Here is a 19,452-nt window from a genome sequence, read left to right as displayed (position 1 = left end):
ATAGGTGTCCCTGCCTGTGTCCCTGCCTGTGGCATGGGGTTGGAATTGTATGATTTTTAATGTCCCTTCCAACCCAAACCACTCCTTGATTCTACGATTCCCTCCTCCCAAATTTCCACAAACTGTATTATCCTATGGTTATACAGAAATACTGAAAAATAAAACCAAGCTTTAAAGCTTTGGATGCAATGTGGGAAAGGTGGAAGTTACTGCATGCTCCAAAGCTCGCAGACTGGATAGGTCTGTGTGTGCTCTATAACTAAATTTCTCCTCTGAGACTTGGAGTTTCAAATGTAAGTCGAGCTACAAATATGATCTTTTATTTCTGTGGTCTGGTGTGCAATTTTGCTTGCAGGGAACAGAGGAAGACTAAAGGACTAAAACTGTCAAAGGTAAGAAAAAAATACCTACAGTTCTCTGTGACAACCACAATACTCAAGAGCTGAGATTAAACAATCCGATATTCCAATGGGAAAGATATACCATAGTTGACAGCAAAATCTTAGTAAGCTTCTCCAGAAAGTGCTTTTACATACTGTTGCAAGTCAGAATACAAACCTCTTTATTAGGAGAATGCTGATAGATTCCTAAGGCTCTGGTTTTAAGGGGAATACTCTGATGTCTTTAGTAAAAAGGAATAGTGCCTCATGTCCAGGCCAAGAAGTAAAACCAAGTTCATCTAGGAATGTCCTCATACCACATTTCCACAAGTACACATCTATTGTGAGACAGCATCTAGACAACCTACTTCATTTGATACTGCCTCTACATCACAAAAAGATCCATGTGTACATCTGTGTCATCTTTGGTGCAGTTGACGAAGACAAGAATTTCACTGGCTTAGGAACAATAAATAAGTAGATGACTTGTTAACACTTTTTTTTTTGTCTGCCAAAAAAAATAGAAACTGATCAGTCAATCAAGAAGTATCAAAAATAAGACCATATTTTCATCCATTTGCAGGGTATTTTTGTGTATACAGAAGACAAAACCTTTGGCTTTGATTACAAAAACGAAGTGCAGAAAAAGATTTAAATAAAATTCTAAACTTTCTGTAATACATATTTCATACTGTCAAATACTTTATGCAACCATTTGGTGTTTCCTTATTGCTCTCCGAGAGCAATTATGAAAAGTGACTGCTGGTGCAAAAAACCAGCCAAACAAAAAAACCCAAAGTACTGCTGAATAACAAGAACCACACTAAAAAATGCCCATAAGTCCCCCACTGAATCACGAGCTCACCATAAGAGAGATCACTCTTAGTTTATTTACATACCTAAGCGTGAACACTTATTTTCCCTTATTTCATTCAGCACTCTTTTAAAACTAAGGCCCCAAGTCTACAATCAATAGAGTGCAGGCACAGAAATTCCACTCCATCTGCTGTTAGCAAGACTAGAAAGACCTATGACTTGATCCGAAGTCCAGTAATGTCTGTGGGGAGCTTTCCTACTTCCTTCATGCACTCAGAAAGGGCATCTGAGGTCAGCAAGCTGCTCTCCTTATTCTGTCAGAAATTCCACTGAGGCAGTGCAGTATCAGTCTCCACATAATTACATACATCTTCTTCCTGAAACTGAGGTCAGTCACATTAATCGTAATTTCATGAGAAAATTACTTTTGGAATCGAAGTAGCTCTGTAAAACAGAAATAAAATACATACTATACATTGGCTATGGCAGTGTTTTGCACTACTCTAAAAAGATGCACTGTTTAGTTTTTAAATTTTTCTATTACCAGAGCTGAAGTTTTTTATAAATGATTAAAGAAATGCCTGACAACACTCTTATGTTTCAGCATTGATTCCTCTGTTATACATCAAAAATAGTAAGAAATAATAAGCTCCTCAGGCTCACCTGAGGCAATGGACTTGGGTATATACTGTGGAAATAGAGATGGATTTATATCAATATTCAAGTAAGTTTGTCACAAATTTTTAAAATATCAAAAATAACGATGAATCACATCAACACATGATGCCAAATTTAAAACAGACATAACAGGGAAATGTTTTCATCAGTGCTACAAGTTACCTAACACTTCAACCATGGGTTACTAGAAAATGTAATGAAAACAAAATCATAAAAAAACCCAATTGTTTTTTCTCATGGATTTTTTCCCCTTCCATATTTGCAATCTGATAATAGCAGTAAAACAAATAAATAAATAACAGAACATCATCCACACATTTCTATCAAGCATGGTTTCAGATCAACCTTGAATCAATAATACAATCCCAAAAGATTAGAATATATTCATCACTTGCTGAATTGAGATTTGCAGCTTCACAGATCACACTGTATCAGTGGTACCGGGAATGTCAGTCTCTGTTTTCCTCTGTGGTTGGCTCTTCCTTTAATAAAACGTTTAACTGTTTCTGTGCACATGAAAGGAAAAGTTCCAAACTATGCAGATTTCTCTGACGGACAACTTGATCAAGCTGTAGAAATAAATAATAATAAAAAAAAGATAGATCAACTTTAAAAAAAACCTGGAAACAAACGCCAGGGTTTCTCAGCAAAAATTCAACCATATTAAACAACAATTCAACAATCAAATGTGACAACAACAGAAGAACCTGAGTAATTTCAGTGTATGCAATTTAGTAATAACTTGTCAATGAAGTATTTGAGTTTCTTCAAAATAAAATGTACATAAGGCTAAGAGTACCGTTAAAGCTGTCAAATGCTGCACAAGACAGTTAAGAATTCTAAACAGCCTAGCTGCCACACCAGGAAAATCCCCCCAGAATCTTTTAAAATTACAGCTGCTGCTTTTATAAAAGATACTGCTTCTGCTTTAAAATGGCCACTACTTATAACCACATATTCAAAACTTCAAAGCCCACTGTGAATTTAAATGGCAGCATGTTTAAATAGTTCCCAGAGGAAAAGCTGTAATACTTTCTGCCTACTTTGTTTACTCCTACATTTTATTGGGTACCCTACTGTCAGACAATGTGAACTATACACTTACTTGCAGTAAAGACAACGGCCCTTCCTTTCTCACCAAAAAAGATAAGAACACCATAACAAGGCTTAGTGGGTTATATCATATATATGACATAAAAATAGGGTTTACTGAAAAGCATTTGAATTTTCTTAATATCATAATATTAATACATGAAACACACTGCAGAATTCCTTCCATTTGAATTTTGAAGTTCAAATGTCCAACCGATAATATCACAACTGAGAGATGTTTTCAACTTGACTATCCTTAAATTCAACCAAATACATACAAAACGATGACACAGGGGGAGACTGAAAGGTAGTGTAACATAAAAGTTATAACACTGGAGAGAAAGGAAGTAATGGAATTTTGAAGAAGTCCAGCACTTCTGTCAGACTCCTGAACACAAGACCATATGCAGTGTCTTGACTGATGGCAAATGGATATGCTTTTCAAATATTGTGCCTCTTTTACCTCACACTCACAGCTTTAATTACAGCTTTCAACAAAAACTGATCCTGTGGTATCACCCTGCACATATATACTTTTCAATCAGCAGTCCAGTTAGTTGCTCTAACAATCACTTGAATGGACATTTTGTTTTATAACAAACTAATTTTTTACATATCAACACAGAATGCAAGGCAAAGTTAGGATAGCTCGCACTTCACTTTGAAAATGCACTCAGGATAAAGCTGCACTACTGTGATTTAACACACAAAGGGAAGCATTTATATGAGCCTGTGCTTTGCTACTCCATAAGTTGCCCTAACATGCAAAAGCAGGCTCTGGAAGCTGGAATATTGTGGCAACTTGTTTCAACAAAGATGAATGTGTCAAGTCTAGTCACCAGCAGAACACACGTGTATTTTCTAGATGCCACACAATCATAAAACTCTCCTTCAGTAATAGAATCATAGAATGTTTTGTGTTGTAAGGGACTTTAAAGATCACCTAGTTCCAACCACCCCTGCCATGGGCAGGGACACCTTCCACTATCCCAGGTTGCTCAGAGCCCCGTCCAACCTGGTCTGCTTGGGCTTCTACAAATTTCCAGCTGCTGTTCAAACTTTTGCATCTCAGCAAAAGCAGGCATTAGTGATCCATGCACAGCCTGATGTGAACCTTGCCCACTGATTTACAGCAGATTTTACAGCAGATCTAGTTCAATTAAATTTCAGAAAAGTCTGTTCTTGATATATTCAAGTAACAGCTGCTACTGACATGAAAATGAAAGAAACAGCAAACTGACCTCTAAGAAAGCTGTACCTAGAATGGACAGTCTGGAACAAATGAACAAAATAAGCACACTGCTGTGATGGTGCATTTCCTCTGATTTGAAATATACCTTGCCTCCTTCCCATTTTCTGGTCTAAAACATACAGAACATTTTGCTGGGGGAAACTTGAAGATGTTTTTGTGCTTGTGATCTATATTTCTTTGGGGAATGGGCAGATATAGTGCAATTCGCATAATATCATCTATTATGTCTTAAACATGAGAAACCTCTTTCAGTACACATATTATGTCATCAGATTCTCTTGCTTCTGGTATATCAGCTGGTGGAGCTTAGAAACTGAAATTCATTGGCTTCCTTTTATTGTGTATCTGTACTCCTAGATTTCTATCTATTTTCTACTCTTCATTGAGCTTAGACCAAGAGCTTTGGCTCCATTTTTTTTTCTTGCAGCCCTTCCTTGCAAATTCTGCTTTAAAGAGATCAAAGTAGCTCACCAATGTGTGTTCTGATTTGCTGCTGTTAACTTTCTTTACCAAGGCAGCAATCTCAAATTGTATACAATTAAATTTATTTCACCAAGTACTAATGTAAATGTTTAATGTGTGGAGTGATTGGCTGCAGTACGAACAAAGCAGAATTTCTTCAGGCTTAGCAAGATTTTAAAAGTCTCAAATGAACTAAGTACACATTTGGGAAGTCTTTGTTGAACTCAAGTGGTTAGTTGGTAGTCTCCATTTGTGCATAAGAAAAATTTATTGCTTGTTAAGAGTTTATGTAAATTCAATAAAATAAAACTTCACAATTCAGTTCCCCCTTGTTTGCTCAGCTTATGAGTAAGCTTTGCCTTGAGCAAGACCTTTTAAAAATCTTCCATGCTACAATAAATGACAAAACAATCCAAAAAGACTTGGGATCTTCACATTACACAAAACGAGAAAGAACAAAATGATGCTGGCTTTGAGAATGGTACATTTGAATGTATTCAAAAGGAGAATATTCTCATTATCGGAGAAATTGGCTTGGCTGGGAAATAAAAACAAGTCCAATGAAGCTTTGTTATATAATATATTGTTTAACTAACTGTTAGCAAAGGACACAGTTTTTTTGAAAAGTTCCTCAACACTGCTGTGCTCCTGCTTGCATAATATACCCTAAGATGTGAAAATATGTAAGTAAGGCATTTTAAATCTCGTTTTTCCAAACAGTCTTCCCTCTATATTTTTAGGTTCTGTTCACCTCATGGAATGATCTCATTATTTAAACAAACATAAACGGACATCTGGCAAATTCAAACTGAATGTGACTCATATGCAAATGTGATCAGTATGAATAACGTATTTGGGATGGAGCAGTCACACAACCCAACCGACCCAACTGCTCTAATTTTATAGATACTGAAAAATACATCAGGTTGGTTCAGATCTACCAAGAGAGGGCATTTTTTTACATCCTACCATGACTGTTGTTATTACTAATCAATGTTTCTCTTCCACCGTATGAAATCTATTAGTTCAAAGTTCCCAGTTCATTAGACTGTGTCCTACTAGCGCGGCTTTAATTAGCTCAGTTTTAATGGTCCTGAATTTCATTATTTTAAGTTAGTCAACAGAATCTTTTTAACTCTGTACAGATTTTTTTTTCTTCAGAACCAGAGGTTGCCTCTCTAGGCACTTGTATGGACCCTACTGAGAAACTGGCTATGAAAGATTGGGAAAAGCACTTCCTGAACTCCATAGGGTCTAAACAGTCCTCAAATTCCCACAATCATTCAGACATTGTATTTACCAAAAATGAGTTGAGTCTTGCAGGGCATTCTAACACATTCACTGCTGTTTTTTTTTTCCCTTCAGTTTAAACCTTCAGTCCACTTTTGAGGTCTAGGTGTGGTTCCACAAACCCTTGTGGCTAAAGATGACTGGATGAGACACACCGTGGGGTCCCACCTTAGTCACATCCATAGACCACCCAGGATGACATGCCTTCGAGCCATGCAAGGCCTGACCTAAAGGGAGGCACAGCCTCAGCAGAACTCCTATCAATGGATGCGAGAATTTGACTTGGGAAATAAAAAAAAAGGCTCATGCCTGGTGCACAGTATTGCCACCAGGCAACTGCTTCCATCCCAGGCTGCTCTGTTTTCCTTTAAGCCATCTCATCTCCCCCTCTATCACTTCATCCACACATAGCTCAAAAAACTCCAAAGTTAACAAGTATTCTTAGCTCTACATTTTCTTCACTTAATCATGTCATTCAAATTTTCTGTGAAATGGAATGAAAGTCTCCAGGGCTGATGTCTAAAGCAGAAATTAGTTTCTTATACAATTAACTACACATGCACATCCTCTATACCTTCCCTTTAAAATATCTACCCGCAAATAGGTATGTTTTCGTGGCATACATGCTCATCTTCCTCTAGTGAATATTCACCAACGCTGTAAATATTTCAAATTTCTAGAAGAGAAACCCAGTCAGAACTCTATAAATTATGTCAGAATTATATTATCCATTTCTAGGAAGTAATAAAACATCATATGGAAAATATAATTTTAGGTTTAGCACTGAAGGTTTATGGATGAATCCTGATCTCAACACTGCAAAGATATATTTCATTACTAATTTCACTGTGACCTGAAGTTCACCCAGAAAAGTGAAGAAAGCAACATTAACGTTACATATGGCTCAATAATTTTCCCTTTTGTATAAACTGTTTAAAAGTGTATTTTTCAAAACTATTTTTCAGATAATACCATTTTCCAATACCAAATGTATTTGCAGCTGTAGAAATAGTAGCTACATTTATTTAAATATGTATTGAAAAATTCACCTGTACTTCAAATGCTCATCTGAGGATTAAATGCACTTCTGCTCACTACTCTGGCTCTGTGATATTAACAGGAGTAAAAATTGCAATCTTCCTCTTTAACATGAAATTCGACACATACAAAGACCAGAGATTAAGAAAGGTCAAAGATGTTGAGGAAAAAAAAAGCTCTTAATTTTACTTTTATTACTGGTATTTTCATAGCTGATCTCACATATGTAGACTGTAAAACAAATAAAAAATAATCATGCCACTATAATTTAGTGAAGCAGAGCAGTTTCCCTAAGATCATAAAATAAGAAATAAGTTTTTCAGTCCTGATGATTTCTTAGGAAATACGCTAAGAAGTACATCAAGAAAACATTTTAGCAGTGATATATATGTTTATATTTGCCATATAAGGGGGAGGGTCAGTGGGAGAAGACTTAAAATCCTCAAAAGTATCCTTGTCACTCAAAGAAAATCATACAGACAGGAAATTTCAAAGGGAAAATGAACGTTTTGGGGAATTGAAAACACTCAGAAAATGGGTAAAGAGAATGGGTTCTGAAGAAGTTAAGCAGGTCCAGGTTAGTGAGGCTAATATAAAGGCCTTCCATTTTCTTTTCCATTTACTGTTTACAAATAGCTACTTGTTGGCTGTTGAATAGTTAATTCTTTGAAGCTGAATATTGATTAGCCACAGGTTATTATTTAAAGACGTTGTCCTGGCATACTTCCATTTTTTTCAAAAGACTCAGTAGTATAAGCAAATCTACATATTTCCTGTCCCCTATCTAAGGAATGTTCAGTAGAAAGGGGACATTTTAATACTGAGGGTAAAAGCAGTTGAAACTTTGTTGTAATATTTGTTAAATTTTGTCTCAGTTTATTTAGTCTTAATTTCTCTATATATTTTTATTATTGATAAATATACAAAAGCTTTGTCTACTTGCTGTTTGCAAATTAACTGTAATTTCTATTTCTCATTTTATATGGTTTTGTATTAGATTAATTTACTAACTAAAAAACTTTTTTTAAAAAAGTAAATATAAATTGAAGAATGATAACAAACATACCTCAGATTATGATTTTTTAATAATGTCAAAAAACATCTTTGCAGAAAATGAATATAAGTCTAAACTAACAATAAAGTGAACTTACATTCTTCCACGAAAAGACTCCAGAATAATATTTCCTTTTATTCTATAGTTTATACTTAGCACTGTGTGATCAACACTTAGATGGATGTGTCCATGGAGAAGAGAACATTAGACAAAAAGCATTGATGATGACAGACTTCTTTCCTAAGTATTAATGTACTTAATTATTAAGGACTAGAGGAAGAAATTCAAGTCTCTTTGAAATCAGTGGGATCTGGAATATGTGTTAGTTAAGTATAAGGAAGAAACTATTCTGATGCTTGATTTGTTCACGCACATAAGTAATTTACTAAAAAATTCTGTCAGTGGCATTCTTTGCTATGTGCAGGGAATCATTCCACAGAGTCAATAAGATGTTGAATATATCCTATGTTGCTCGTGGAGCAATTAATCCAGATGTAACACAACTGCTTGTTTAGAGCCAACCATTGACGTTGCAACTGAATTTGCCTTTAGGTATTTCTGTTTAGCCTAAATACATGTATATTTTAACGATATGTAACTTTTAAAAATCATTTTAGCATCAGTTAGCATTATAAAATATAGTTATGGTCCTTCTAAACAATGGTCTGAACTTCAGTGCTAAGTGAATAAATGACTGCAATTTAAATCTGTGGCATTTTCTAAACATTTTTAGAGAGAATTTTTTTTTTTTTGAAAAATCATGGCTTTTCTTGTATTAGTAAAACCTTAACTTTTGTAGACTCCTCCTGTCCCAATTCATGGTGTGAAGCAAACCTTGAAATGGCCTGTTGTAACTTAGGATTCTTTGCATGTACTGTACCAGATATTGGCCAAAAAAACCCTCTGTTCAGCAGAACATTACAGTCTTCTCACACCTTGATTGGTAGATGTCCCTCTTAGAGGAAAATCCAAAGACAAGGGGTTTGTTTGGTACAATTTTTATGATATATAGATAGGTTTTGTTGTTTCCCCCCCCTAATTAACCCACACTAGTGAGTGATCCTGACATGATCCTGAAATGTTCTGTAGTTGCAGAAGTTCAGCTACATGATTATATTTTCTAGTAAAAGTATGGGCCTAGAACTCTTTCCCAATGCACTAATGTGAACTTCTCCCCACAGAGTAAACAGAAGGCTTTAAAAAAATTCCCTAGCACATTAAGTAGACCATATAAAAAAATTATTACCTTGAGGAACCTGCAAATCTGAGAGTTGGATGAGGAAACAATGAACTGCTTCCTCTCATTTCTGTAATGGATGAGAAGGAAAACAGATCCATATGGTACATATGTGTAGCAGAGCTTATTTTAGAGTTAATCCCAGGACAGGACATTTTTGTCTGTCCACCTGTGAATTTCTACTATTGATAACACTTAGTAAGTATATAAAAACAAGGTTCTTCATGGCTGTAATTTATACAGTATCTGCTACACATTAGAAAGTCATCAGTGTTCAGGACAACCTCCAGGAAAGAGTGATGTTTCATAAATTATACTGCCATGTGAAAATGTTTTTTTCTCTTTAAATAAATAATGCTGCAACTTCTAAACCTTAAGGATTTTATGCTCTGAACTTGATCATTAAAATAATACCATATGTTGGACACATCTTTAAAACATATTTCCCTAGTTTCTGAAGGTGGTGGGAAAACACCCTGTCAACCCACTCAGAATCTCCAGTCTCCCAGCTGGACACATGAGTGTAAGAAAATACTAACTTTCCCTCATATAAATAAGAGAAGGAAATTTGCTTTCAATCAAGGAAATTAGATTGAGTGCATGAAGGACTAAAAATGGTTGCAGCACCTGCTCAGACTACTGGAGAAGGTGAAAAATAGGCACTTTTTAAGCCCACAAAAATAATAATGGAAATGTTTATGTGCATTAACACATGAGCAATGTTGGGAGTGACCTACCTGCTTAACAGATTATGAACATGGGGTTCCTTGACCAAATTATTTATAGACTATCACCACACACTAAAAATGTGGAGTTACCGTAATTGCTACTATATTGGTCTAGCAATCTGATTGTCCTGGTTTTAAGACACAGATTTCAAGATTCTTGATAAACATGCAGAAATACAAGAGAACAGCATCCCTAAAACTGCTGAATGATAAATGGTGAGTGTTTGGCCCTGGCAAGTGTCTGCACAGCTTCAGAGACACACTAGATTACAGTCTCCACAAGGCAGGCATGAGCAGGAGACTAATCACAATGTGGCCAAATTCATCAGATCACCTCCTCTGACATGGAAGAAAGAACTGGAAAAGTAGCACCTAAATAAAGGATTTGTAAGTGCTTTCTATCCAGGCTTGTCAGACCCTCTGTGCTCATGGAGCATGGAAATTCTCGAGAGTTTTCTGTTAATCTTCAACTCTTTTAAGTACCCAAGTCAGTCTTGGGCACCCTCACATGTTGTTTTAATATGGCTACAAATGACTTGGCAGAGATTACACAGGGCCCCTGTGGAGCATCATAACCACAAATTACCATCTCTCCAGGAAAATGCCTGAAGACTATCAGACTATGCTTCCTGAAAGCCCTGAATGTAGGGCTGGGTGATAGATTTGGTAGCAAAGATTCGCTTAATTTGTAAGTATGCATACATGTTCCAAACTAATCCAGGGTAACCATGCTTTGTTAAAAGCAACAGCAATCTTCCTACATGTAAAAATTACTATTGTTATCAAACCAAATAAAAAATTTTTATCTGATGGGCTCATGATGAGTCATGCCCACGGAATTGCCTTACAGTACCAAGATGATATCTACAGAACTGGATTAATTAAGCTTAACTGAAAAGTCAACAGTAAATGCAGGCATTAATAAGAACATTTTTTTTTTTATTACTGAGAGAATGTATTTTGCATTCTTGGGGGATAAGTACATAAAAGAGAAGTAATTATTGCATCAAAAGCATTTGCAGTGTACACAAACTGAAAAAACCTACTCTAATAATGAGCATGACTGTGAAAACACAGGGTAAACCTTTCCACAGTTGTATAACTGTTATTCCATTGCCATGAGTGCTTTCTGATCCTGCATTAAAAGGAGGTTCACCAGGAGCACAACTTCCTTGCCTCTAAGAAGTACAACAAATGGTTAATAACACACATCACAGAGAATCAGTCCTTTAGGCTGGGAGCTGCAAAACCAATGTTATAAAGAAAGCTGAAACTACAGACAACATAATGAGTCAGACTATATTGAGTCTACTTAGACATCAAGGAGACTGGAGTTGTATCATGATTATTTGAAGGTTCCTGTGAAACTGTGACACTATATGTCACTGGCTGTCTCTAAAGGAAAGTGTCCCCTAATAAGACACTGTAGTTTTGGTACACACTGAAGTAGCATGAGAAAAATCTTACCTCTTGGTTTTGAGCATCACTTGATTTAACAGCCAGATTTTCATTTTAATGAAACTTTAATTTTTAAGATGTGACAGGATTGAACAGTATATTCTTGAAGGCATAGGCAAAGATGATATCACATGAAATACAGGTATCTTTCTAAAATTACTATTGTAGATTAAAGTTGATGGATTCACACAAAGAAATTAAACAAAGAAAATCAGCCTCCAGTGAATCCGTGATAAAATTAGCATTAAGTCAGCGGCAAGCATATACATGAATTAGGATAAGTAATTAAGCATTAAGGTTCAGGGAACACTAATTTTCTGCCATTCAGACAGAAACTTTTGAGACCACACTTAGTATTGGACTTCTTCAATATTGAGAAGACTGAATCTTTTGATAATGATTTTTATGCACAGTCACATTTTACTGGAAAACTCAATTGGAAATCTGAAGCCAAACTAGTGCAGCAAAATTCAGGACAGCTGCTAGAGAAGCACTTCACAGAGCTGCAGCTGCAATAATGTTATCAAAGACAAGACCTCCTTGTTCCAAAACAGACCCAGATTGAGCACCCACAGCTCTCAGCAGGTCATCACTTACAGCACCACAAGCAGAAGATTCTCAAGAAGGGACAGCAAAACATAATAATCTGCAGGCTTTATGCTCCACACAAGTCCAAATCCCTTTTGCAACCATCAACCAGTGGAGACTTCTCAACAGCACAGTTATAGTGTATTACCCAAAGCACTTTGGTTACTAGACTGGCTATTCTGCTGCTTTTCCAGAGGCAGATCTGTATTAAGGCTTTGGAGTGAAATAATAACATGAAGGACATACAACCACAGATAGATGAGCAGTTTTTTAACTCAGCAATACCTCATTTTACATTTAAAAAAAAAAGGACAAGAAACTGTTGCTAAGCAGGGTGGAGTGGGGGGAAAGGGCAAGGGAGGGAAAAATACACTTGACCACAATAATAATAATGATATGAGTCAGTAGCCTGCAGCCAAAGCAGAGAAATAACATATATACATATTAACTATAAGTCATTGAAGCATCTTGCTAAATTTCTAACACATGGATAAAGACTTGAATAAAAAAAGTAAACAGGAAACCACATCGTTTTGCTTCATCTCTATAATCTTACTATTGCTGTAGGTAAGAAAATTTACTTTACATGTTTTTCAAGCATCACAGACAACTTGATTAAGTCTCAAATTTTGATCCCACTAGGTTTGCTGTGGGAATCCAATTGCAGGAAATAATCATAGGAAAGATTCATCAAAACACATATGGTAAGGCCAACTTTCCCACTTACTTTTTCAAATCAAAGTACATCAGAAGGCTAAAAACAGCAAAAGACATACCTGACAAATGGAACAAAGAAGCTGCAAGACTTGGGATAAAAATAGCTTGAAAATTTCTGCATATAACCGGCAATGAAAAATCTCCAATAACTCCCCAACGAAAAAAGTAAGCAGATAAAACTACTGAGGTTCAAATATCTCCACATAAAAGAACTTGGGTGTAAATGAGAAGCAGTAAAAATGCCCAAAACCAAACAAACACTGAACCCTGAATATTCCTCAGCTGTAGCAAAACCCACTCAGAATAACGCATCCTTATGCACAAAGGTATCTCCTCATTTTATTTGTGCATTGAACAAAGTAAAAAAATAATTTCCCCTCAAAACCATACAGCCAATAGAATCTGCTGAGGAAAGGGACTTCCTGGTGGCTCTGCAATTACTCTGAGCTAATCTATCCTGGTACATGGACAGAGAAATTCTACAGACCATCTTATTAAGATGAGTGTGATTTTTGGATCTTCACAACACAAATCCAGAGACCACAAAACTGTCCCTGCATGTCACAGAAACACAAAGGAGAAAAGGGCCTTCTGTGTTCTGTCCCTGTCTCTTTGGGGCTCAATTCCAACGTAATTGAAATGGTATCACAGAAATCTAGGGATGGACGAGACTGTGACCCATCTTCTGATCTCTGCAGTGGGAACTCACAATAAAGTCAATCAGAGTGGAACAATTGCCTGTTCTCTTTTGCAGTCTGACAGTCTTGCAGGTGGATGCCAAAATGCCTTTGCTGAGCACGTCCGTAATTAACTTTCTAAGACACTTTGGGATCCCCTTGGTGCCAAGAGAATGGTACAGCAGGGACTTGGAAAAAGCCAAGAAGTTGACCTATGACTAAGAAAATAAAATTGCAGATGATATTCTTAGCTTTAATTAATCCAAGTTGATCATACTGAACTGATTAAACTTTCCATCTAGTACAAAGAAATGTGGACTATACTAACTTAAAGAGCAAATTTGTAACTGCTGCTGTGTTAGCAAAATACCTAGTTACATATAATCCAAAATTCTAAATTAAAAAATGACAGTGAAATACAAATCTGGTTATAAGAATATAGATGAATTTGAAGGACAAAGACAGCAAATGAATAAAGTTTTTATTTTAATAGGAATGACAAAACTTCACAAAGTCCTCATCCTCAAAAGATTCACTTATTCAGTCTACTAGAATATTAAATGTTTAACCTTCAAAATTCAGCTGACCTGTCTAATTTTCTCATTAGGATGGCAAAATAAGGGTATTCATGTTCATTTACACACATGGATGCATAGATTTTTCTGGGTTTTGCTGTTGTTGGGGTTTTTTTGTTAAATTACCTACTCTTAGTTTATCTAAAGGATTCTTGAAAATGCCTCTGGACAAGAGTCACGAGTTGCATTGCAAAAATGAGTAATTTCACAAAACTAATTAAGAACTTTGAATTTGTTTCCTCAACTTAATATCAAAATCTATTTTGAGAAAGTTGTACGAAACACAAACCACCAAATCTTCAAACAAATGATCTGGTTACAATTCTCACATTTCCAGAAGTACAGTATAAAATTCTAACACTGAAGGAAGAATCAGGAACAATATAGGAGAGCCTCACTTACAGGGGATCAGAGGTGTGTAAGGATGCCTCGCTTCCTCCTGTCACACACAGCCTTCCTAATGGACAACAGAGAAATATAGAAGCCTCTTCTCCTTTCTTATCAAATACTTGCAGAATAGAGGGACCCTAGATGACATTTTCCACTTCCTCTGGACCTCAGGTGTTGCTTAATCATGTAATGATGTGAAAACCCACAGCACTATCCACAGACAGATACATCTGGGTGACACTGTACAGTGTACACTGCAAATCTTTATTCCTGTGAACAGCCCATACCCACAGAGCAAGTTGTATAATTATGTGATTGCAGACCAAATCCAAAGTTACTCTTGCAGTAATTGAAATGATACACATTGGATTAAAAACACAATACATCCGAATCACAAGAGTAGCTTTGAAATAGGGTAGTATCCACTCATCTCGCTGCGGAACATTATAATTCATCCTGTTATTTTTTCCCTTTTTGGCTTTGATAGCACAATATTTTCTCAGTAATAACACCACTTGATTTCAGTTTCAACTGGAATCTCGCCTGACTAAAGAGTACAGGCATAATCTTAGTCTTTGTAGATTTATACACTGAGGCACAAAAGGATATATAAAACAGTTTTAACTTAAGTAAAGAATTTCAGACTCTGGCAGTTTTACTCTAAAGTAATTGCAAAAAACATACAATAGGTTATGTATGTAGTTTCAAGTAAATCGCTTTCATCAGCATAAGTGATCACTCAAAGAGTTTGAAAATTATAATTTTGGTTATTTAACAATTTCCTTTGGATTTCAATGAACCTAAGTGGCAGAGAATTGTATTCTTTTCCCCTTTCCATTTTTTAAAGACAGAGTACTATAATTTCAAGGAAATTAAATATTCCCTTAAATGCATGATGTTTCACTATTGAAAAGCTGCAGAAAAGTGCCATAATACTCTCTAAAGAAAAATATCTAATAGGATCGATCAATTGAAATACTATATCCCTCCATCAGGAACTCTCATCTAATTTTAATATTTAGAAACAATAGTTTCAAACCTTATAGAGACTTAAAAGTTCAGGAAAAAAATGCCAGGCTCACTTCCACACCCCATGCAGTACTGCTTCAGTATTCCTTATCCACAGAGGAGAAAAGGAGAGCCAGGTGCACCAACTCATCTTACACTACAGCTTCCCATAAATCCCTTGCTTAATCCTTTGGATTTATACTGCTCTTTGAATTGGGTAAAGGAGTAGTGTGAAAATGCTCCTAAAGCCTCAATGTAAATGTTTCTTTAATCCTATTAAAGCCACAAAACAGGCCCAGCTGAAGGTGCAGGAAACTGAGCTGAGGAACTCTCAGTGACCCCATCACTACTGTCTCTCTTGGCACTGACCTGCTGGTCACAAGTTCATCCTGGGCATGGCACAGATGTTCTGACATCAGGAGGATTCAGGACAGCAACATAGGGACCCCTACATCACATGCTGGATGCAGGTGTGTTTTGTAGTAACATGAGGGGTTGCATTGTAACCTAAACCTGAATTCTTCAAATAGCTGATACAGAAATAGAAGACAGGATTAAATGTTTTTAAATTCAACTTTGTTGCATGTCACAGAACTTTATGTTCACCAAACATGACACTGAATTCAGCCAAAAATGGTACAGCTTCATTGCTTTTTTTTAAAGTCAGAAGAAGGGGAAAAAGTTGAAAGAAAAATACTCAAGGTGACACCACACTTTAAAAACTGGGAAACTGGTCTGTTAAAATGTGTTGGTGGTAACATTTAGGGTTTGGACTCTCATTAATGTGGCCCAAGGGAAAATATAAACACTCTTTCTGAAATTAAATCTTGAGTTTGCCCACCGCAGTCTTGTTTTCAGCTTCAGCTGCTGGCACGTCAGCCTGCAATTGAGGCCTTGCATCAAATGCCAAGCCAAACATTCAGGAACAAGAATGGTAATGACACCCTATTTTGTTCTAAGGCATATTAAAATATAACAAGTATTAAAAAAAAAATTAAAAGTCACTCATTCGAGATTAATAACTTAAAAGAAACTGATTTTCATAACCTCTCCCACTTGCACTTGTCTTCAAATAATAAACCTTCAGAGGAAAGCTGAAAGTCTGAAATCAAGCACACTTGCAAAACAATGACACATATCAAAATTCTCATAATAACTGGCTTACACTGAAGGGCATAAGCTTTACCTACAAAAGTTCACAACTACATTCTCTGGTGTTGATCCATGATTTTGCAAGTGACTTTACACAAATGGATCAATACATGAAAGTTACTAATCTGTAACACAAATCTTTGCCAGTGGGATCCTTCCTATTCACAATTGTAAGATACACTAATATCAGAACTCTGTCACTGGAACACTTTCTATCAGCCTCTATTTAAGTTATCTCTCTTATTCCCACCTTCTTTTCCTAAATATGCTGCATTCAAGGTGGGAGTTTTTTTCCTCTCTCTCTCTCTCTGGCAGTATTCCTCTCTAATCTCACCTCGTAGATGGATTGAGAGTATCAGATGAAATGAAGATACAGCCTCTGTCCCAGGTAAGGAATTGGACCTCTTGCCCAAGAAGGGAATGGTCAATCCTGTCCATCATAACCCCAGGTTCTGTGATGTCTCATTACATAGGTACTATCCCCTATACAGGAAAAATTGCAGTCTGGATCTACAGGGGATGTATGGAGTATCTCATATAATCACTGCTCTAATACACTTATCCCTGATGGAAACCAGGGTTGCAAATTAATGTGACTCTGAGAGTAGATTGTGAATCAAACCAGAGATTAACAATAGTTTACCTGTCACAGGAGAAATGGAAGCTACCAATTCAGCAAGGAGACAAAGGAAAGAGTGTTCCAGGAATTGTAATAGAATTTGTTCCACTACTAACAGTGTTAACTTGAAGAATATGAGATATAACATAGTCTAGTCTGCCTACCCAAGAAATCAAATTCCAAGCTTTATCATTAGAAGCAGCTCCTTAATATGAATAACAAAAGTGTGACAAAGTAGGCATCAATTCATGGCCTCACCTACACTCCTGTGCAGAAACCCTCCACCTTTATTTGCAGAGTTCATGGATTTCTTTAATCAAAGGGTGGTGAGACACTGGGGCAGGTTGTCCAGAGAAGCTGTGGATGCTCCATCCCTGGAAGAGCTCAAGGCCAGGTTGGATGGTGCCCTGAGTCATCTGATGAAAGGTGTCTCTGCCCACAATGGGGAGGGGTTGGGACTACAGGATCTTCAAGGTCCCTTCCAACCCAAACCACTGCGTGGTTCTATGATTTTGGTCTGAAACCAGGTGCTATGTGTTTGCTGTGCCTTCCCTGGAGTAGGTCATTAGAAAGAACACAGAGTGCTGGATCCTTATTCCTGTTCTAAGCAATAGCTGGGAGCAGCTGGCAGCAAACACTTTTTAACCATGCAAGCACATCAGTACTCAACGTGGATCACACCAGCACTCCTCCTGGAACCAAAAAGTCAACCGTGTATTTTGAAAACCTGAATATATAATAAAAAATTAACAGTCTAGTTGCTGAAGTTAGTGTAGTACTGGGAACAGTTCTTTTCTGTTCAATCTGTTCAATCTGAGACATTAGTAGCTGTTTTAGAAGCCTTTCAAAGTACATTCATTTCACATTCACATGCAGTACATTTCTGAAAGAGAGGTAAGGAGGTTTCTTCTTTTATTTCCATCATCATGCCAGTCAGTTGTACAAATATATACTTTATTAGAAATAGTGAATAATTGTGCGAATTTACTTATAAGAAAATAAATACTGGATGTGCCCAGTTAAAAACTTTAGGCATACTTTATATAAATAAAGTAGAAGAATTGGTTTATGATCTAAATGTAATTATCACCTCAAGGATCTGAGCTCTTGGATTTAAAGCTACATCAGGAGTCAGATTTCAAGGGAATAATTGGTTGAGTTTCAATTGTTACTGGCAGTAGCAGCAGATGTATCAAAAAAGTAACTATCATGCACCTATAGAAGCACAGAGAGGAAAGCAAAGGTGCAGTCAACAACAGAAGGTCAGGGAATTCTCAGCTAAACAGAGATACCTATATAACAAAAGTCTAGAAAGCAACCAACTTAATAATTCCAGGAAAGACAAAATATAGATAATCAATAGTTGAATTCTATGTCAGCTCTTAGCTGGACAGGAAGACAAAATGCTATGAAAAAATTGCTTAATATGCAACACACCACAATTACAACAACGAGCGTGAAGACTTGTGTGTGCGTGAGATTTTTCTAGAAAGATAATGTCACCTCTGTAAATAGAAAATTACAAATCAATAGCAAGAAAAAACCATGGAATTTTATCTGTCTCACAAGAGGGGCCAATAAACCTTTTTTATTTTCTATTAAACTGATGTTTGAAGGTGTTTTCTGGTCATAACATTGTTTTCAAGTTCCTTTTTACAGTCATAGCCAGTTTCAGCCTCCAGACAGACATCTTATTTCTCTTCTACTGTACTGATCTTCCCTATTAATTTGATCTAGTTCTTCATACAAAAAGGGCTATAAATTACAAGGTCCTTATTAAGACTGTATGATCTATATGCTAACTAAGGTGTTTATGCCAGTATTGTAAAAAAATAAAGTTTTCTTTCAACTGCAGCACTAAGATATGTAAAGGGAGAATTTTAGTCTGATTTTTTTAAAGACAAACTTCATTGACCATTTTCTGTGATGATTTTGATGGATGAATAACAGACCAACTACCACATATCTTCTCATATGTTCATGAGTGAATTACAGACAGTTTCTCAGACAATCTGAACAACCCAAAGGAATTTCCTGCCTCTCCTTAACAAGGTGGATAAATCTAATTAAACTTGAACTTCATGCACTCTTTACCTTAAATAACTGAATATAAGACACTAGTTTTCATCACAAAATCTTCTCTTAGAATATTAAAAAATGAAGAACCTGCAAAGAAAAGACTTCACATATTAGGAAAAAAACCTACACAGATAACAAGGGTTAGTAGCAATTGAAACAGAT

The 19,452-nt window shown here is 36.3% G+C and overlaps 1 protein-coding gene across 3 annotated transcripts in view; it reads right to left on the bottom strand.

The window, feature by feature from the left end:
- Positions 1–1,247: 1,247 nt before the first annotated feature.
- The window catches only part of CCDC91 (coiled-coil domain containing 91), a 119,591-nt gene continuing 101,386 nt past the window's right edge, over positions 1,248–19,452 (bottom strand). For 2 of the 3 annotated variants that reach the window (XM_064654271.1, XM_064654276.1), the window contains one exon: positions 1,248–2,443. In XM_064654271.1, coding sequence (XP_064510341.1) covers positions 2,324–2,443 — 120 coding nt within the window. In that variant the 3' untranslated portion in view covers positions 1,248–2,323. Of the gene's footprint in view, positions 2,444–19,305; positions 19,378–19,452 lie in introns of all 3 variants that reach the window. The other variant, XM_064654273.1, reaches the window with a different exon arrangement.

The sequence above is a fragment of the Pseudopipra pipra genome, chromosome 5 (genome assembly GCF_036250125.1).
Source record: "Pseudopipra pipra isolate bDixPip1 chromosome 5, bDixPip1.hap1, whole genome shotgun sequence".
NCBI classification, from domain to species: domain Eukaryota; kingdom Metazoa; phylum Chordata; class Aves; order Passeriformes; family Pipridae; genus Pseudopipra; species Pseudopipra pipra.
The sequence above is the reverse complement of the archived record's forward strand: the minus strand, read 5'-3'. Positions and strand labels throughout refer to the sequence as shown.